This window comes from Ovis canadensis, chromosome 2 (genome assembly GCF_042477335.2).
Source record: "Ovis canadensis isolate MfBH-ARS-UI-01 breed Bighorn chromosome 2, ARS-UI_OviCan_v2, whole genome shotgun sequence".
Lineage (NCBI taxonomy): Eukaryota > Metazoa > Chordata > Mammalia > Artiodactyla > Bovidae > Ovis > Ovis canadensis.
In genome coordinates this window covers 8,779,874-8,801,092 of record NC_091246.1, presented here as the reverse complement: position 1 = coordinate 8,801,092, position 21,219 = coordinate 8,779,874, and the positions used below count along the sequence as shown (strand labels likewise).

At 46.9% G+C, this 21,219-nt stretch overlaps 1 protein-coding gene across 7 annotated transcripts in view; it reads right to left on the bottom strand.

The window, feature by feature from the left end:
* Positions 1–21,219, bottom strand: part of TNC (tenascin C) — a 101,466-nt gene that overhangs the window by 47,851 nt on the left and 32,396 nt on the right. For all 7 annotated transcript variants that reach the window (XM_069575273.1, XM_069575275.1, XM_069575278.1 and 4 more), the window contains exons 3-10: positions 17,963–19,372; positions 16,473–16,736; positions 15,231–15,346; positions 14,025–14,181; positions 10,236–10,505; positions 9,306–9,491; positions 8,972–9,061; positions 7,175–7,438 (exon numbers count right to left, since the gene is read on the bottom strand). In XM_069575273.1, coding sequence (XP_069431374.1) covers positions 7,175–7,438; positions 8,972–9,061; positions 9,306–9,491; positions 10,236–10,505; positions 14,025–14,181; positions 15,231–15,346; positions 16,473–16,736; positions 17,963–19,372 — 2,757 coding nt within the window. The remainder of the gene's footprint in view (positions 1–7,174; positions 7,439–8,971; positions 9,062–9,305; positions 9,492–10,235; positions 10,506–14,024; positions 14,182–15,230; positions 15,347–16,472; positions 16,737–17,962; positions 19,373–21,219) is intronic.

Here is a 21,219-nt window from a genome sequence, read left to right as displayed (position 1 = left end):
GGTTAGAAAAATCTAAAGAAGAACACTTCATGAAGATGAAATGTCTGAGATTCAAATTTTGATGTCATAAGTAAACTGTCACTGGGACTCAGCCATGCCCATGCATCCACGTTCTGCTGATGGCTGCTTATGGGCTGCCGTGGTGCAACAGAGGAGCTGAGCCCATATGGCCTGAAAAGTCTAAAATACTGACTGTCCTTACAGAAAGCATACGGCATGCCTGACCTTGACTGTCATTCTTACGGACACTTCCTTTAACCCAAATCTGTGTCCTGGAGCCCTTGTCCGAGACCACATAGCAGTTCTTAACCACACAAACATGGTCCAGGTGAGGAAGAGAGGGCTCCAAGCTCAAAGGGATGTATCTATCCATACTTGTGGGGAAAGAAAGGAAAAACGGTCAGCCATCTTTCAGCCCAGTGGCCTCTGTGCAGCCGGGCACAGAGCTCCAGGAGCAGCAATTATTCCCTTGAACTTGGCCTTTCAGCACAACTAGACTCAGGAGTGTGACCTTTTCAGATATGCCAAGAGCCCTCATCCATAAAGAGACGTGGGACAAAAACCAGTCTACATCAGACTGCAAAGTTTAGGGAATCAGTGCTGTGGCTCATGGATTCTCCTTTTTCATCCCACTTTCTTCTTCCTTTTTTCTCCTGCTGCTGTCAAAACTGCTTGTCAGGGACTTAGCTGACACTGACAGTCGATCCCCTTCATGTGAATTAAGTCTGTGTTTCCTCTCAGGTAACTGCTTTTTAAGCTCTCTCTCTAAAGTATGACATAAAATATATACATTTTTCCCCATGGAAGAAATTTAAGATACCAGGTTGCAAGAGACGTGGGGGAGACTTACCTAATTGGGGAAGGGATTAGGATTGTCCCTTTAGTTGCTACAGATGTCTATTAAGCTGTTGCAGTAAAGATGATTGGAAAGAGGAGATCCACCTTAGAAAATGTCTCTTTCTCATGAGAACCATCTTTTCTCTCTGCATCAGCTTTTGTACATGCCTCAGACGCTGCTACACAATGTGCCTCACAGTCTGCTTCATCACTTGGTACAGCTGATAGAGTAATTTTCATATAATGTCATGTCGCTCAGCAAATGACAATAGTCACTTACTATTATAATAGTCCACCAAAATTTTTGGCTATTGGTGCCCTACCCAAACACTTCACTAAACAAATGCCTGACAGATCAGTAAAAGTGTAATTCCAATGAATAAAATCAGTAGTTAAAAGGAGGTGGGTAAGAATATGAAAAGAGAGGGAATGATATGAATAAAACACAGCAAACAACACTCAAGATGGAGACCAAGAGACTTCATGTAAACGCGGACTCTGCATTTCAGCAGCAAATGACACACTTGTGGGCTGACTGCCTCAGAGGCCCAGTATTTCCGTGGTATATCCCACACTGAATTTCTTGGCCTTTCTTTATGAAAAGGCTGTTGTCTTTTTTCCTTACAGCTGTGCACTGGCATCTACCCTCTGAACAATGTCAGTGGGCCTGGGAAATCAGAATTTCAAAATCCCATTTCTGGGCTCACGGTGAGTTGACCAGCTGGCCTGGAGGAATTTCTGGCTATGCCAACTTTAAATCTTTAGATTTCCACCATCATGTAGATGGTCATTACCAAGTGCTGACTGACGAGGCATCCACTTTTCATGCTCACTGCTGGGAAACATTCTCCTGCAGCAGCGGAATGGCCAAATTCAAGCCCGAGGACCACCCAAGGGAAGATTAAATTGTTTTGATCTCCTCTTGTAAAGTAAATGGAAATTCAAAGCTTTGCCTGCTCTCACAGTTTTGGGGGACTTAACACTGTCAAGAATGAAACCCAAGCCCCTCAGCATGATCTTCACTGCCCTTTGTAGAAGATATTGATGATGTCCGTGACCTTGAACCCTGTTCTCTCCAGCTCCATCATACAGCAGACTGTATGGCTGGCGTTGCACTAACATAACGTTTCACATCTTTTTGAACTTCCCACATGCTGTTCTTCTAGCTGGAAATGTCATCACTCCCTTCTCCACTTGCCCAATTCTTGTTTCTTTTTGAGGACTCGGTAAAGTACCACCTCTCCCAAGAAGCCTTCTCTGATACCCTGCCTTCACTTTGCTCAAGTCTGGGATGGGTATTTGCCTCTGTGCTCCTGTAGCTTCCCACACTTGCCTCTAAACAAACTAGTCACAATCTTATAATTTTGGTTTCCATTCTCTCATTCTCATTGCAGGATGCTTCATTTCCTGGGGGGAGGGGTTGTGTCTTTCTGTTCTCTATGCCAGTGCTGCCTGACCCATGGCAGGTAAGAAATAAATATTTATTGGATGGATAAATATTTGACTAAATTTCAGTTTGCTCCATGAGAAAAATCAAAGAGGCCAATTAGAGCAGAGTGTTCTCTATTACTTGCAGCTGTTGCTAAAAACAAAATTCCACCTCTCTGCTTCCCCAGACCCTTGAGAATTATGCGGGTATCGCTGTTGAGTCTTACATGGCGTGGAAAGATGCTTTGCCGGTCTCGTGTATCTGCACATTCTCCCTGCTTTGTGTCCCTTACTGCTCATAGCAAATCACGGCCTCCCCTTCAAGCAGGGTTTTGTTGAGTTTATTAGAATACAGATGCTGGGTGTGGGACAGACACTTGGCACACACTAATTTTGTTTAGTGCTAACAGGGATGTGTGCACGCTAAGGTGCTCCAGTGGTGTCTGACTCTGCGGCCCTATGAACTGTAGCCCGCCAGGCTCCTCTGTCCGTGGGATGCTCCAGGCAAGAATCCTGGAGTGGGTTGCCACGCCCGCCTCCAGGGGATCCTCCCGCCCCAGGGACTGGCTCTGCCTCTCTCCGGTCTCCTGCACTGGCAGGCAGGTTCTTTACCACTAGCGCCTTTTTAAATTTCTTTCCTTCCTTTACTCCCTCTTTCTTTCTCCCTCCCTCCTATCTTCCCTTCTTTCTTTCCTCTCAGTTTTACCCAGAGTAAGATTAATTATGGAGAAGGAAATGGTAGCCCACTCCAGCGTTCTTGCCTGGAAAATCCCGTAAACAGAGGAGCCTGGTGGGCTGCAGGTCATGGGGCTGCAAAGAGCCGGACACGACTGGGCACAAGCTTAATTAAAGACTCCAGGAGACTGGCTTCCCTTCCCTTCACTCTTAAGGGAGAGAATTTGGGCTGTTGCTGCAGGGGTGAAAGCAGAAGACCAGGAGATCCCATGGAAATGCTGCCTTTGGAGGAGCTGGGGTCCGCAGAGGCTCCTGAAGCCTGTGCTACGTATTCAAGGCACTGAGGTTGCAGCAAGGAGTAAAAGAGACAGAGTCCTTACATTCCTGTTGGAAGCAGGAGGCAGGCCATGGAGCAGGGCATGGCAACCCACTCCAGGATTCTTGCCTGGAGAATCCCATGGACAGAGGAGCCTGCGGGCTACAGTTCATCGGGTCGCAAAGAGCTTGAGATGACTGAAGCGACTTAGCATGCATGCACACAGGAGGCAGGCCATAGATAAGTAAACCAAGTAGTGAGTGCTATCAGGCCAGGCAAGTGTCCTAAGGAACTCTGGAGCAGTCTGGGTGAATGAGGACAGGGCACCCTTTTAGACTGGCAGACAGAGAGGTCTTTTGAGATGACACCTGAGCTGAATGAAATGAGGGAGGTGCAGGGTGGAGACCTGGGAGAGGAGGGGTATATAGACAGCAGGAGAAACATATGCAAAGGCCCTCAGGTAGGAGCCGGCTTGGCGCATGTAAGGAGCGGCAAGAGGGCCAGGGTGACCACAGTGAAATGAGCAAGCGGACCAGTGGTGGGAGCGAGCCAAGTCAGAGCGATGGGAGGGACCAGATTCTTTAGGGCTATGTAGCCTGGGGTAGGGTCCCTGCATTATATCTCAGCTATGATGGGCAGTCAGGTAATGCACACTTTTAACCTGATGCTGCATCCAGGAAAAGGCTGGTGCTTTGGCTCAGTGCTATGACTAGAGTCCTGGAATTCTCTGGGGAAGATGCTTTGGAGCAGCCGATTTGTCATTTTCTCTGTAAAGCTCAGACAGTGAGCAGCATTTTTCAGACTTCTGCTATTAAGAATCTAGGATGCAGAGCTGGGAACCCCTTTCTTCTGAGTTTGAACCTACAGCCCTTTGACATTTCAATCTCATAGCCACATGGTATATTCCCCTGAGGACTTTCACTTTTCCTGTTTCATTTTTCTCCCCATGTATTTAGCAAGGCCAGGTGCCTGGACTTCTACTTCCTTACGTATTCCACAACACAGTCCTGCCTTCCTCCTCTGTGTCTGTCCAAAGGATTTGTCCCATATTAAGCCTTTCTTGATACTTAGAAGGTATCCTTTGCTCCCACTGCACCCCTACACCCCCAGTTACAGCAATGAAAGTGTCTGTTTACTAGTGAGTTCCCTGGAAACACAGACCTGTCTTCATTGCCCTAGTATCCCCAGAACTTAGCATGGAACATGGCTGTAGTACATTATCGACTGAGTAAATGTGGGAGATATTTACTGGGAAGATATTGTATGAGATGCTTATTGGGAAGATAGACTTCAGGAGACAGAGAGAAATGTCCACCTCACTCTTAAAGAAATAAAATAGTTCTATGGAGAGAGCTATAGAGAGAAATATTCCAGAGACAGTAGGGGAAGAACCCATACAAGGAACTTTGCACATTTTTTCTGTAATGAGTGAGGAATGTCTTTAAATATACAACATGATTTCTTTGAAACGGTGTTAAAAAGGCATGGCTGGGAAAATGAAACCACTGAGCCTCTGGGATGCCAAACTGGGCTCTTAGTCAGAGGCAAAGTAATTCCAGCCTGCGATTCACTTGAAAGCTTTCATCTCCCTGAGCTGCTGAAGCCTGGGGATTCCCTGCTGGAGATAAGAGATAAAGTGGTCCTGGCCAGAGGGTAAGATGACTGAGAGGAGCCAGGAAATCCTCTGTAATCCAGCATTTGTGAAACTGAGGGGGAAGGAAAGAGAGAGGGAGACAGAGAGGGAGGAAGGAAGGAGGAAGAGGAAGAAGAGGAAGAATAGGAAGGAGAAGAAGAGGAGGAAGGAAAGAAGAAGAAATTATTCTCTTGTTTCTCTGATTCATTTGTTGCCCTTTCACATCTTAATGGCGACCCTCTCCAGTACTCTTGCCTAGAAAATTCCATGGATGGAGGAGCCTGGTGGGCTACAGTCCACGGGATCACAAAGAGTTGGACACGACTGAGCGACTTCACATCTTTACAACAAGCTCATGTTCTACAAACTGAACCATTCAAATCTCTACCATTGATTTATTTCTTTCCAATTTATTCTCCCCACCTCATCTGTGATTAAGCTACCCTTGCCCCATCCAAGGATCCTTGATGCTCATCTCATAACTGGCTAGAAGCAGTCCATGCTTAGAGTGAACAGCAGTGACCACCTAAGTTCACTTTAGCAAATGGATCTATAGCTCAACTGGTGAAACAAAGAAACAAAGGCAACTCTCCTGCCAGTGCAGCAGACACTGAAGACACAGGTTCAGTCCCTGGGGCAGGGAGATCTGCTGGAGGAAGAAAAGGGCGACCACTCCAATATCCTTGCCTGGGAAACTCATGAGCAGAGGAGCCTGGCAGGCTGACGTCCTTTCTGAAGAGGCTATTCTTTGTCTACCAAATACCCACCCCCTCTTCCTTACAAACTCCCACAATTTTATGTGGGCAGCAATGCACACAGCTCAAAGGCTACCTTTCCTAGACTTACTTATAGCTAGAAGTGGCCAGTAAAACGTAAGAAGTCATTGGTGAGGATTCCAGAAAGACTCGTCTGGGAGGCACCACCTTTTGTTCTTGTTTCTTTCTCCCTCATGCTGCCTGTAACACAGACGTGAAGGCTGCACTGAAGCAGCCATATTGTGACATGGAGGTGGCTTTGAGAATGCAGGCCAAGGACTAAGACTCATGGAACAGAAGGACAGAAGGAGCCCAGATCCCTGATAATCGGGAATTGCTGGGCCAGCACTGAACTACCTAACCTCTGATTTGCTTTATGAGAGAGGAAACTGCCCTGTGTCTTGCTAGAGTTCTGTAACTTGAGATTTCTGTTATGTGTAGGTGAAAGTATTTATAAATGACTAAGACTTTTCAAGGCATTTCCAAATGTGCCCATCACTGCAACCCGTTTTCTGCTTATGGAGATTCAGCTGACATAGTGTCTCTGTCAAGACACTTTCTTTGGCTTATCCTGATTACCCCAATTACTTCCTTTCCTTGGGTGAGTTTCATCTAACACTCTGACTACCTGGTCTTCCCCACAGACTAAGACCAGGAGCACATGAGCCAAAATAACAGTGCTCAGTCCATGATTAATTTTTCGTCAAATATCGGCATAATACCATGTATTCAATGGGTTCTCAATAAATACTAATTAAATTGAAACTAAGCCTTTATCACATTCTGAAGAATTAACATTTTCCACCTATACCTCTTGACTATTTGGGAGCCAAAATTAAATATGCATATTCATAAAAGAAGAACTGATTTTTTTCCCCCAGTTTAGCCATTGAAGAAACATGGGGGCAGGTACAAAGAACAGGATACTTGGGCTGGAAGGATACTGGAGGTCAGGATTAAGCTGTCATGGATAAACAAAATTCATCACTTAATGAGTAAGAGCAAAAGGAGAAGGGCTCTGTGACAGGCTCACAGGACTGTGTACAGCATTTCAGGTAACCTGAGAGGAGGGCAAAAGACCTGGAATAAAAATATTTAATGGGTCATAACCAAAGAATTGCTCTGAACCTCTTGGTCATCTTGAAAAGAAATAAAATGAAAAGTTAATGGATTGTGCTAAAGAGGGGGAAAACAAGGAAAAAAAATATAACATTCATTTCTATGAATACATGAAATTAAAATAAAAAGAACCAAAGACAAGCACAAACTCTCATGCTTTAAGTTCTCCTAGGAAGAAATATTTAAAAGCCATTATTGATTGTCCAGCTAGGGAACTTCGCTATGGACACATCAGTGGACAAGAGGAAAAGATGTGTAAGTGACTCAAGCGGCATTTAGAGGACTCATGACTGGAGAAAGTCCCTCGTCTTCCCATCGGATCTTCTCATTTGAAGACAACCCGGCTGATGGGCCTGCCAGCCTCAAGGTCATCAGAGGGTCTGGAGAGAGCTCAGAGCTCATCCACCTCACCTGTGGACGCCTGCAGCCGTGCCGGCTTGCTCTTGTGTCTGCCTTTCTCTGCTGTGAGCAGGACGGTGTATTCCTGCCCAGGTTCCAGGCCTCTCAGGACGTAGGAGGTGGCGTCTCTGGGGAGCTGCACCTCCACCGGCTGGCCCGAGGGAAGACTGTAGTTGAGGCGGTAACGGTCAAACTTGGCCACCGGCGTCCGCCAGAGGAGGGTCAGGCTGGTCTCCGTAGGTTCAGAAACCCGAAGGTCCTTGGGTGTGTCCAACTCTGGGAGGAAAACAGAGAGTTGGACACCCTTCAGGCTTCCGGGCAGGGCTGCTTCTGGGACTGAAGGGTGGCTGTGGGCCACAATCTGCTGTAGAGCTGTGTGGCTTCAGGCATCTCACCTGAGTCCCAGTTTTCACTTGTGTGAAATGCCATTGTACAGTACCTCATTGTGTTTGGGGAAGATTAAAAATATTATAGTGATATATGCATACCATGAGATGATACGCAAAAGCATTTAGAAGGAGCTGATTACTGATACAAGGCACAACTTGGATGGATCTCAAGAGAATTAGTGGGGCTTCCCTGGTGGCTCAGATGATAAAGCATCTGCCTACAAAGCGGGAAACTCAGGCTCAGTTCCTGGGTTGGGAAGATCTCCTGGAGAAGGAAATGGAAACCCATTCCAATACTCTTGCCTGGAAAATCCCAAGGACCAACGAGCCTGGTAGGCTACAGTCCATGGGGTTGCAGAGAGTCGGACACGACTGAGTGACTTCACTTTCCTTTCTTTTCTTTCCCTGGTTGCTCAGATGGTAAAGAATCTGCCTCTAATGCAGGAGATCCAGGTTCAATCACTGGGTCAGAAAGATCCCCTAGAGAAGGAAATGGCAACCCACCCCAGTATTCTTGCCTGGAAAATTCCATGGACAGAGGAGTCTAGTCAGTTACAGCTCATGGGATCACAAAGAATCAGACACAATTGAGGGACCTTCATACTGTCTCACACTCTTGCTGAGAATTATGGGGCTTCCCTGGTGGCTAAAGAGAATTATTCTGAGTGAATAAGCCAGTCTCTAAAGTTTGTGTGCCGCAAGGTTCCTTTTATGTAGCGTTCCTGAAACTGGACAAAGACCAGATCAGTGACCGCCAAGGATTAAGGTGAAGTGGAGGGAGGGTGGTGATCACGGTGATAGGAAAGTATAGCAAGAAGGACTCAGCGTGATGCAATTATTGGTTGTTGACTGACGTGGTGGATTCAGAATCTACAGAGTGATAAATTATATAGAACTAAATGTTGTCGTTCAGTCACTAAGTCATATCCGACCCTTTGAGACCCCATGGACTGCAGCACGCCAGGCCTCCCTGTCCCTTACCATCTCCTGGAGTTCGCACAAGTTCATGTTCCAAGTTCACAGAACCAAATATACACACACATAGTCGAGTGAAATCTGAATAAACTTGATAGATTATATCAGTGTCAATTTCCTGGTTGTGATAGTGTTCTTAAGTTACACAAATGTTACATTGGGAGGAACTAGACAAAGGGCACAGATCTCTCTGTATTCTTTCTTAGAGTGCATGTGAATGTACCATCACCTCCAAATAAAAAGATTAAAAAAAGGATATGTATAAGTGGTCAGCATTGGATCCCGGGTCCTTATGCTCCTCTTGAATGTGAACATCTGGGCTGGGTGATCCTAGAAGCCTTGTTTCCCACTGGGCATCTACACTTTAGGCGGGTTTCCTGCCTCCTGGCCCCGGTTGTGTCTGTTAGTGCCTGTCCCGTGGTGGTGGGAAGCCAGGTCAGCTCACCTGTGGCCGCATTGATGGTGGCTGGGTCACTCTCCTTGTCACCCTTCACAGCAGACACTCCAATCCCATATTCAGTTCCCGGCCTCAGCCCTAGGAGAGAACGAGCAGGTTGAGATTCAGTCCAAAACTGGACAAACTTTCAGAGGACCATAAAAAGCCCCCTGAGCTGGGCCCTGAAGGCTACCATTTCTCCATGGCTGGACTGTTCCACAGCCTGTCTCACTGACACCCGGGAGAGAGGGACAATGGGGAGTTGGCTACTTTTCTCTCTCTGGAGGGTTGCCAGGTGGGGATATGCCCCCAGGGCTGGTCGGGTCGGGGATGTGGAGCTCACCTGTGAGCATGGTTCTGGTTGTAGTCTGTCGGCTCCTGGGGACTTCTACCTCTGCATGGTCACCTCCAGAGATGGGCGCGTACTTAATTCTGTAACTGTCGGCGGCCGCCTTGACGTTCCTCCACTCCAGGGTGATGCTGTTGTCTGTCTGGGAGATGCGGCGGAGATTCCTGGGAGCATCCAGGCCTGTTTGGGAGAGGAAAGGGCACTGGTACTGAGAGCGCCAGGCACAGGAGACTGGAGTCCTTGATAGTTCATGGTGAGACGTGAAAGGTGTCTGCCATTGGAGAGAAATGACCCACTCACCCCTCTGGCTCAATAGCTGAAGCACACATCTGGACAAATGCTACACACTGGACACCTTCCTCATTATTAAATCGCCGTGACACCTCAATCGTTTATGTTTGCCAACGATTTTGTACTTAATAAAAACTATACAAAAGCTTGCAACTCGGCTCTCTGACTGGAAGAACGGGTTTGCTGTCTTCATCACTGGATTTTTAATGATTTACAGAGAGCTTACCGAGCTTTAGAAAATATTTAGTGATGGAATGATTGGCACTCTGGTACCTTGAAAATAGCACCCTAGAATAAGAGGTTAGAAGGCATCTCTGTCATTCACGCTTTCCGTACACTACATTTTACTATTACAGTATTTATTTGAATTTTATTTTAGCCAAAATGTCTGAGAATCTCAGACTAGCATCTTCTGTGCAGGCAAAGTTTTCTTTATCCTTAGAAGGTTATTGGGAGTAATTATTTTTCTTTGAAAAATCAATCAATCGCTATAGTACTCTAAAATAAAAATCTTCTTTCCATTTTTTTCTATAGTAAAAGGAGCTTGGGAGACACACTGCCATGCAATGGGGGAGGAGTCTGGCGATCCTTCCTTTTCTGGGGCTGTTAGCAGCCGGGAGTGGGGCGCATTACCTGTTGTGAAGGTCTCTTTGGCGGGGTTGCTGGACATGTCGACCCTGCGGGAGATGAGGGCCACCTCATACTCGGTGTCCGGCTTCAGGTTCCCAATGGAGTACTGGTTCTCCTCGTGTGTGAGGTCAATGCTGGTGCGATCTCCTGGCACATCTTTGACCCCATACATGAGCTCGATGCTATCGATCTCGGCCAGGGGCTTGGACCAAGTGATCAGCGCGGTGGTGTCTGTGACATCTTTCACTTCGATCTGGCTGGGGGCGTCCAAGCCTGTGACAGGCAGAGGAGACAGCAGTTTTAGAGACTGGGGCCAGTGCCAAGGGCTGAGCAGAGAGGGGGCTTGCAGTCTTCCAAGTGCATGAGCATACATTTAGGTGTATACTGGCCAGTTGACTTATTTTGTCTTTTGGAATCTCAGTTTCCTATCTGAGAAGCTGTAGGTAGGGAGGATGACTGCTACCTTGTAGATTTTGTTTTGTTTGTTTGTTTGGTTTTTCAAATGTTGATGGAAATAATGCGTGCAAATCATCCAGCACAGAGCCTGCTACATAGTAGTTATGTGCCAGAGAGCCGTGATTACTACCATCATGATGACTAGCATCATTACCGTGAGTTGAAGAAACACACAGTGGGAGTTTCACTTGAGAAACACTGACTCAGTCTCTCCCTAAATTAGGGAGACAAAACTCCCTACTCAGTGACTTCTCCATCAGAATGATGGAGCAGAAAACTGATAATGTATGGAAAGTTAGCTTTGATGGAAATAACTCAAGCAAGAAGGTCATGGCTATCTCAAGCCTTGTCAGTCTCAGAGTCCTCATCTCGGTCTTCCTCCTGCCCCACTGGCCTTGTGCTTCCTGCTCCGATCAGCGTACCTCTCCTCCAAGAGTGTATTGCTGCCTCTGAACTTTTGGTTCCCCTGTTTCTTCTTCCTGAGATTGCTCCTCTCCCTAGAAATCTCCTCGCCATCCTTCAAAATCCCTCTTATATGTCACTTTCTAACACAAACCTTTCTCTGACCCTGTTGCAAACAGATAAACACACACTCCCTCCCCTGTGGGTAAAAAGTCTCAGTTTGCAGGATGACTGACTTCTAGAGATGTGTTGTACACCATTGTACCTCTAGTCGACAATACTGTATTACACACTTGAAAGCGTGTTTCCATTGAGTTGGTGATGCCATCCAACCATCTCATCCTCTATCATCACCTTCTCGTCTTGCCCTCAATTTTTCCCAGCATCAGGATTAAGAGGCTAGAGCTCAGCATAAGTGTTCTTATCAAAATAAAAAAGAAGAGCTTCTGAATATTGTACTTTTCTAACTATTCCAAAACAGATTTCTCTTCGGTTTATTCAAACTGCATCATACCATCTATATAGTCATTCATTCATTCAGAGAGTGGGTCTTTGACCTTTCTGAATTCACAGCATAGCTATTTCCATCAACATTTGAAAAACCAAACAAACAAAACAAAATCTACAAGGCAGCAGTCATCCTCCCTACTTACAGCTTCTCAGATAGGAAACTGAGATTCCAAAAGACAAAATAAGTCATCTGTGTTTTAACTTTTTTCTAATTATATGAAAATTTTAATGCATTAAAACATACCAAGCCTAAAATTAAGACATTAAGGCATCCAGTTTCTTTCTTCATTTTTAAGCATAGTTAGGTTTAAACATAGGTTTGTGTTTTCAGCATTCATGTGTAAACGATATTGAATGAAAGGAACTTGGTTTTATAAAGGGAATGAGAAGGAGGAAAAATTCAGAGCTGATCGTGAGAAACCTGCAGTGCCTAGTTTTGAACCCTAGGTGTTGATCCACAAGTCTCGGCTCACAGACGATGAAACTATAAAACGCATAATGAAAACGATGCAACTCAACAGTGGAGTTCGTGTTCTATGTTCTTTGAGGTGCTGGGAAACACTCAAGCCATACCCACTATCTTGCTTAACAGCCCTTTCATTAAAGAGATAGAGATTCAATTAAGGACACAGATCTTCTCCTAGATTGGGATCCCTTCAATCCAGGAGATTAACACGGTCTCAAGTTCCTTTGTCCTCAAGCGCCAAACACAGCGCTTTGTCATTCTAAGTCTTAACTCTCATGACTATGCCATAGGAAGATACTACGAACCCAGTTTCCAGATGGTAAGTCTGAGGCTTAAAGAAGTGAATCTGCCTAAAGTGGTGGTGAGTGGTGAGGCTAGAATTCAAACTCAGGACTGTTTGGATCCAAAACCCATGTTCCTTCTCCTTAAATGTCAGTACCTCTCAAAAACATTTACATATCAAAAATGGTTGTTTACAATCCCTGTATAGAGCTGAGAGGGAAGGAGCTGAAAATGAAAACATTAAGATACTTTCTTTAAATTTGGAAAAAGATCAGGTATCAGCAAAATAAACAGGTAAGAATCCGCCTCTCAGTGTTAGTATTTATGTGATTATGAAACTTCAGATGTTGGGGTGTTTGTCCTGCAAGAAGAAGAAAATAAAGCAACCAGTCCCCAAATTCAGATTAAAAAGAAAAGGGCAGATGAAAGAAATGCCTTTTGTATTTTCAGTGTACTGTCTGTGTGTTTGATCTTTTCTATGCCTTTCTGGTGATCTAATGATTTTTTTTCTTGTTGGTACCCGTCTTCTACCTACCACAGTGGGATGTTGTCAAGATGATGGAAAACACTTGCTTATAAAAAAAGACAGTCTTATGAATTGAATTGTTGGATCTGAGTTAAGAAAAATGTGCAAATATTTAAATGCAAGATGTTCTTTCTTGTCATTAAACAGATGTAAATTTTCCAATCACTCCCTGCCAAGAAGAGTCAATTCCTTAAGCAGTTGGCATACATGCTATCTTGAAAAAGATAAAGAGATTTTCCCAAATGTCAGCACAACATAATTTTATTTATTTATTTATAAAAATTTGCTTCTCTGTAGAACAATTCCAAATTCAGGATTTTTATTCCACCCACCAAATGATCTAACAGTGCCACATTGACCCTCAAGAAGTTCTGACATCTTTAGCACTGAATTACATTTTATTTAGGCTCCTGTTGAAGACATGGAATTAACACTACATAATCCAGAGCCTAGTCAATGTTATTGGGAATGGGGTTAAAGTCATAAAACTAAACCTGGGCTTAAAAATTCTTGCCCTGATAGGATTAACCACATGGTGTTAGTTAAATTGATTCCGTTTCTCTAAGCCTCAGTTTCTACTCTTGAAAAAGAACAGCATTAATATTTGCCTGACCTCTTTCATTAAGACTGGTTACTAATATTAAATCGGATGGTTGTGGTAGCTCATTTGCTAGAACCTCAGGTATTTTCCTGTATCAGTGCCCCCTTTGAAATGTCACACTGAAGCGTCTCATAAAGAGATGGGTCTGTTTCCCAACCCTTTCCATCTGGACTGGCCCTGAGATTTGCTTTGGTGGAAGTGACCCAGTGCTGGTTGTGAACTTGCTCAGCTGCTGTGAGGCCAGGTCCAGGCTAGCCTGTGGGAGGCTGGGGGACTGCGTGGGGCAGAAGGACACCATCCTGGCTGAGGCCATCCCAGGTCAACCGTCCCCCAGCCCACACAGATGCTTTAAGTGAGTCCAGTGGAGAACAGGAAGATTGTCCAACCCCCGATCACAAACGTGCAATCGTTTCAAGCTACTAAGTTTGGAGCTTGTTTTTTAGGGAGCAAAGGTGCATTGACACTGCTGGTCTGTAGGAGAGCATGCTATCAACTAGAGGTGCTTTGCAGTACGACAAGCTTTACGGTGGTGTTAAAGGTAATACTCACGGGTAGTTGTCACTCTCTTCAGGCCAGGGCCCCGGGTATTGTTTTTCACGATGTGCAAGGATATCTCATACTCCTGCCCGGGAGCCAGGCCAGTTTGCCGGTACGTGGTCTCCGGCCTCCGCAGGCTCTTGGTGATCTCTCCCTCATCGTCTTTATTCTGAAATAGAGAGGCACCTTCGTAAGACCTAAGGCAATGCCAGACGCTTCGTTTATGTGATTCATTTCATTCTGTGTTCCTTCTTTCCTTCTTCCATCTGTCCACGAGGCACTTACTAAGCATCTGATCAGTGTGGTGGGTGCTGAGGATAGAGAGATGATAAAGACGCCCTCCCACAGACCTCTCTACTCACCCCTTTGACACTCGAGAAAACTGGGAGGTGTGAGAAGCACAGGCACCCTGGAGCCACGAAATCAACCCTTCCTTTCATAGATGAAGGAACTGGCACCCTAAAAGTCAGGTGATTGTCCCATCGTCACATGGTTGTAAGTGGCAGGGCCTGGCTTTGAACTCAGGGACCCACTTTCCTGTCTCATATGTGCTTTTAGGCACAGAGAGAAAGGATGCTCAATCTCAGATATGCCTGGAAGCATTTGAGACAGAGACCATTTAATTTTCTTTGTTTAAAACATTATTGGAGTATAGTTGATTTACAATGTTGTGTTAGTTTCTGCTCTATAGAATCAGTTACTACATATACCATTATTATATACACATTATTGCCTCTGCGTGGAGATTTGCAAGACTGTAACAGGCAATCAGAACCTAGAGATGACTTGCCATCTATTTGTCTAGGCACTCAGTCCTAAATGCCATGCTTTTTGATTTCTTAAAGTCAAGTGAAATATATGCAAATACGCAGGGTCTAATTAGAGCCTTGAGTGTCTGTGTGCTTAGTCATGTCTAACTCTTTGCAACCCCATGGACTGTTGCCCACCTGGCTCCTCTGTCTACAGTATATCCCAGGCAAGAACACTGGAATGGGTTGCCTTTCCTTCTCCAGGGAACCTTCCGGACCCAGAGATAGAACCCACATCTCTTGTGTCTCCTGCATTCGCAGGAAGATTCTTTACCACTGTGCCACCTGGGAAGCCCTTTTAATTAGAGCCTTGTCCCCCACCCAAAGCCAAGGAAGCAGAGTTGACGGAAAAGTCTGCAAAGCCCCATGAGCACATTTCTGGTTCCCACTCCTCTTCTGTGCTACTTACCATATTCCGGAAGATGACCTCCCATGTTTCAAAAGCGATGTCCAGAGGATCCCACTCCACTTCCACAGATGTCTCCTTGATGGACTTGAATTTTAGACCTTCAGGTGTCGGCAGGTCTGTCAGGAAGAGCACAGAGAGGAAGTAAGAATGAGTCCATGTGTGATGGGGAAGGACAGACATCATTCCACCAAACCCCACGGGGCTGACAGTCAGAGCTGGAGTCTTTTTAAGGGTTCTTCTGGGATGCTGTTGACTTTGAGGCATCATGAAAATTAATATAAGGGTCAGCCATATGATTGAATATTTATAATTTCATATGCTTAAACTTAATATGAGCATAGACTTTAGAATCAGACATATTGGCTGATCATATGTAATGATCATAAGCTCGATCATTACAACTTTTGTGTGCTTGGTTGAGTTGAGCACAATGCCCTGAACCTTAGTTTCTTCACCCGAAAGAAGGAGGGTAAGTATGCCTGCCCCTGGGGAATGTTTTGAGACTAAATGATGTATTCCACAATGACTGCTGGCCATGGTTCCTGGCCTGAAGCACAAGTTTAATAAAAAGCAGCCAAGGTTATTCTTACGAAGCAAAAAAGGACCAATTTCTAACCACAACTTGCTTTTTAAGAGTGGAGGTAATTTTTCTGATGTTGAACTCTTAAAGGAAGAATAACTTGAAACTTAATGTTTCCACTTTTGAATATTTTAAATATTTCTACAGAGAGTTCCACAGAAAAGTAATAGTAGAACAGAGTACTTAAGACTGCCAGGGTTCAAATTCCATCTCGACCGCTTATTAACTGTTTGGTTTGGAACAAGAGGCTTAACCATTTCGGGGTCTCAGTTTCCTCATCTGTAAAATGGGTTAACAATAGCTCCTGTCTCACAGGGTTATTGTGAGTTATATGAGTTAGCGTGTGAGGAGTGTCTTTAAAAATATTCAGTAAGCTGTAGGAAAATGTATGTGTGTGTGTGTGTGTGTGTGTGTGTGTGTGTGTATAGCTGAATCACTTTGCCATATGGCAGAAATTAACATTGTAAGTCAACTATATTTCAACTATTTTTTAATTCAGTGGACGTCACTGGATTCCAGAGTTTTAGCTGGCGTAACTGTATGAAGTCAGCCATTGACCTGTGGGGCAAAGGTGAGGCAGTAAGACATGCCGGTGGGGGTGGGTTATGCACTGGACGGGCAGGAGGCAGCTGAGACTGCCAAGAGGGGTTCTGTGCACTCACATGTGGCCACCCTGGCGCTGACTGGAATGCTCTTCTTGTTCTCCAGGATGGCGAACACGCGGATAAAGTACTCCACGCCTGGCTCCAGCTCCCGGATGGTGGCGGACGTCTGGTCTCCAGGGACCCGGAACTGCATTTCCAGGCCATCCTCGTGGGTGGGCGTGTACACGATGAGGTACTCCGTGACCCGCATCTCATTGTCCCAGGCCAGGTTTACGGTCTCTTCCGTCACTTCTGTCACGATGAGGTCTTTGGGAGGGGACACTGTCAGGGATAAGGAAGGATGGCTTGGGTCAGATGGTGTCAGTAACACACTCTATGGGTCACGGCAGGGGAGTACTTGATGAGTCTGCATTTTAGAAGATTTGAGGCCTCTGTGATTGGCAGCGGAAGAGACAGGTCCAGCCTACTGTGTCTGATCTTCAAAACTTTTGGGGGCCACCCCTTGCCTTCAGGGTCAAGTTCCAGGTCTGCAGTGTGGCTTTCAACTTGTTTCTATTCCTTGGGCCTCAGTTCAGATTCAGGCCATCTGCCGGAGAAAGTGCAGCCTGAGCTTGGCTTTCTGCTCTGAACTTCAAGCCATATATCCTTAGCCCTTGAAGGGTGTTTTAGGCTCATCTAGTCCAACTCTTTCCTTTTCTTAGAGGTGAGTGGGACTTGCTCAACTTTGCTTACTCACCAGATTTGGAACTCCCTTCTCCTCCCTGCCAGACTGGTGTTCCTTCCATACAGGCATCCCTGGCTTGGCCATGTCAAACACAGAGCCCCATGATTATTCTTATGCACTGATGGCTTTAATCAAGCTGAAATTCTCCATTACAAGTATATATGGTGGATAAGGGAAGCACAAAGACCCTCATTAAACATGAACATTATTGGTCTTTGTGTGTTTCTCTTCACTTGAATAAATGCCCTGTGCTAACTGCTGGGCTAATGCTCCTCTAAGGCACTCAGAGTCCTTGGGATCAAGGACAGCAACAAAAAGATGATTTAAGAGTCAAGTCTGCTTCCTAGGTGATCAACACCGATCTTTAGCTGAGCATGCATTTAAACCAGTTTGTTTATGTAATCTCACTGTCCATTCAATTGAGTTGAATTTTAACTCCATCCAAATAGAGGGATTTAGTTTATGATGGCGTGTCAGTTTTACATGTCAGTGTGTAGAGTAGGAAAGAAGGTTGATGTTTAGCAAAAGGGAGGTAATCGTTTCATCTACCTTATCTTGGGCACCAGTTGTGAAACTCAGCATGGAGGAATTACCCAGATTCAGGTACCAGCTGTGTGATCTATAAGCTGTGTGTCCTTGGGACAATTCCAGAACCTCTCTGAGCCTCTGACCCCCAAATAGGAAGCTCTGAAACAGGTGAGAGACCAGGGCTCCTTCAGAGAGCATGTGCTTGTGTGCGTGTGTGTGTGTGTGTTTAGTGTAACACAGAGATCTCCAGCACATGCCAACCCCTGATGCCAGTTCGCTGGAGGCTGCTACTCACCCTGGGAGCAGTCTTCCCCGGTGTATCCCTCATTGCAAATGCAGTGGCCAGAGACGCACTGCCCCCAGTTGCTGCAGTCGTTGGGACAGGAGCGCTGTGCACAGTCGGGTCCGCTGAAGCCCTCGTGGCACACGCACTGGCCGTCCACGCAGCGGCCCTGGCCATGACAGTCGCCGGGACACCTGCGCTGTGCGCAGTCGGGCCCGCTGAAGCCCTCGAGGCACACGCACTGGCCGTCCACACAGCGTCCGCGGCCGTGGCAGTCGCCGGGACAGGCAAGGTCTGCGCAGTCGGGGCCGGTGAAGCCGTCCTCGCACACGCAGCGCCCATCCACGCAGCGGCCGCGCTGGCTGCAGTCCCGGGGGCAGCGGAGCTCGCGACAGTCCTCGCCCGTGTAGGCGTCGTCACACACACACATGCCGTTCACGCAGCGCCCGTGCTGGTGGCAGTCATGCGGGCAGCTCATTTCGCCGCAGTCGTCACCCTGGAAGCCGGGCTGGCACTCACAGCGCCCGTCCACGCAGCGCCCACGGCCGTGGCAGTCAGAAGGGCACCGCCGCTGTGCGCAGTCCTCGCCGGTGTGGCCCTCGTCGCACACGCACTGCCCGTTCACGCAGCGCCCGTGGCCGCTGCAGTCGCGGGGACACCGCAGCTCTCCGCAGTCTGCGCCTGTGAAGCCGTCGTTGCACTCGCAACGCCCGTCCACGCAGCGGCCGCGCTCGTGGCAGTCAGAGGGGCAGCGCCGCTCGCTGCAGTCCGGGCCCGCAAAGCCCTCGTCGCACACGCACTGGCCCTCGTCACAGCGGCCGCGGCCGTGGCAGGCGTGGGGACAGGCAAGCTGGCCGCAGTCTTCACCCGTGAAGCCCTCGTCGCAGGAGCAAGTGCCGTTGAGGCAGCGGCCCCGGTCGAAGCAGTCGTTGGGGCAGACGAGCTCCCCGCAGTCCTCGCCCGTGAAGCCCTCGTCACACACGCACTCATTCTCCACACAGCGCCCGCGGCCGTGGCAGTTGTGCAGACACAGGGGCTCCCTGCAGTCCTCTCCCGCGAAGCCCTCCTGGCACACGCAGCGGCCGTCCACGCAGCGGCCGTGCTCCTCGCTGCAGGGCACCGGGCATGCCTCCTGGCTGCAGTCGAGCCCAGAGTAGCCTTCGAAGCAGACGCAGGCCCCGTCCACGCACTTGCCCTGGTCGTTGCAGTCGCTGGGACAGGCCAGCAGGCTGCAGTCCTCGCCGGTGAAGCCCTCATCACACACGCACTGGCCGTCCAGACACTGGCCGCGCAGGTGACAGTTCCCCGGGCACTCGGGCTCAGAGCAGTTGGGGCCTTTCCAGCCGGGTTCGCACACGCAACCGCAGCCTTCCGTGCTGAAGTTGCCCCGGCCGCTGCAGAAGGGCCTGGTGTCCACGCGGCCTGCAGGGAAAAGAATAGAGTCTCTCTCTGAGCAGGGGCAGCTTGCTTTCTTGGCTTCTACCCACAAAACCCAGATTTAAATTCCCTTAGAGCAAGGTGGCCTCTCAGGCCCCTTCTGGCTTGAAAATCAATTGCTTATTGTGTGAAATCTGGTGAGGCTGCCTGGCTAGCTCAGTCTGTTAGAGCATGCGACTCTTAATCTCAGGGTCATAGGTTGGAGCCCCACATTGGGCTGGTCTTCCACTTTGGGCTTCCCTGGTGGCTCAGATGGTAAAGGATCTGCCTGCAATGCAGGAGACCTGGGTTCGATCCCTGGGTCAGGAAGATCCCCTGGAGAAAGGGAATGGCAAGCCACTCCAGTATTCTGGCCTGGAGAATTCCATGGACAGAGGAGCCTGGTAGGCTACAGTCCATAGGGTTGCAAAGAGTTGGATATGACTGAGTGACTGACGCTTTCACAACCAATGACACTAGGTAGGCATTCTTACGCTATACTCCCTGAAACTGTGTGTATACGTGTGTGTGTGTGTGTGTGTGTGTGTTTCTATCCCTGGGGAGGAGACTCATTTTCATCAAGTTTTCAGGTATTCCTGGGACTCCAAGGGTTACGAACCATTGCCTGTGGAACGCATCTTGCTGGGCTGTGTTTTTACTTCTCCCATAGTTAGCCGAGGTTAGCCATGTAAGAAAGTAAGTGTTTCACCAAGAAATAACTGTTGAACTGAACTCAGTTCTGATGCCTTGACTCAATCACTGTGCTGCATTTGCAAAATGACTTAGACACTCTGGACCTCAGCTTCTCCGTTGGTCAGGTGGGACCCATGGCCCACTCACCTGGGGTTGATTGGGTTAAATGAAGACATTAAGGACCCACCGTTGTGCTGATTCTGATTTCCTCTTGCAGAGGGTCTTGGTTGACTTAAGTCGGTATAGGTGCTTATGTGACCAAAGGTTTCTAAATTTTCAGTAACTGAAATGAGGCAGCTAAGGAGTGGCTTTCTAATTCTGCTAGGACAACTTTCCATTAGACTCAGAATCCCAGGGACGGGGGAGCCTGGTGGGCTGCCGTCTGTGGGGTCGCACAGAGCCAGACACGACTAATATGACTTAGCAGCAGCAGCAGCAGCAGCAGCAGCAGCAGCAGCAGCAGCAGCAGCAGCAGCAACAGCCGCCCCCACAAAGCTCATGTGCATCCATCTTTTTCCATAATGTCTTGGCTTAAGTTGCAGCAGTGGCAGGTGTGGCCTCCATGCAATCAAGGGAAAGAAACAAAACTTGCTCCATTTTATCTGCATCTAAATACAGTTGCATTAATACACTGTATCTCCTTCCTGACAGCAGGAATGAAGTCAATTTTAAGAAAAACGTTGGCTTGAAAAGTGAGAATCTAAAACTATGTCATCTAGTATGGTAGCTGTTAGACACGTTTGGCCTCTAAACCATTAAACTGTGGCTAGCCTGAATTTTGATGTGCTCTAAATGTGAACTACAAACACTCTGGATTTCAAAGTGAGCATACAAGAAAAGAATGTAAAATATCCATTAATAATTTTTGTATAGTTTCCAAGCTGAAAGATTATTTACTTATATTGGATGAATGATTAAAATAATTTTACCTGTTCCTTTTTCATTTAATTAGTATGACTACTGGAAAAGTTATGATTAATTACATAAGTGGCTCATAGTTCTAATGGATAGCACTGCATTAATGAGTTTTTTAAGCCATTCCTTTGGGTTCTATTAGTCCTATTCTGTAAATCCCCTCTGCATTTTACTAGGGGTTGAAAGAAGTGGAAGATGAACTAATTTGTACATAAACTTTTTTTTTGCCTTGGAAACCTAAAGGA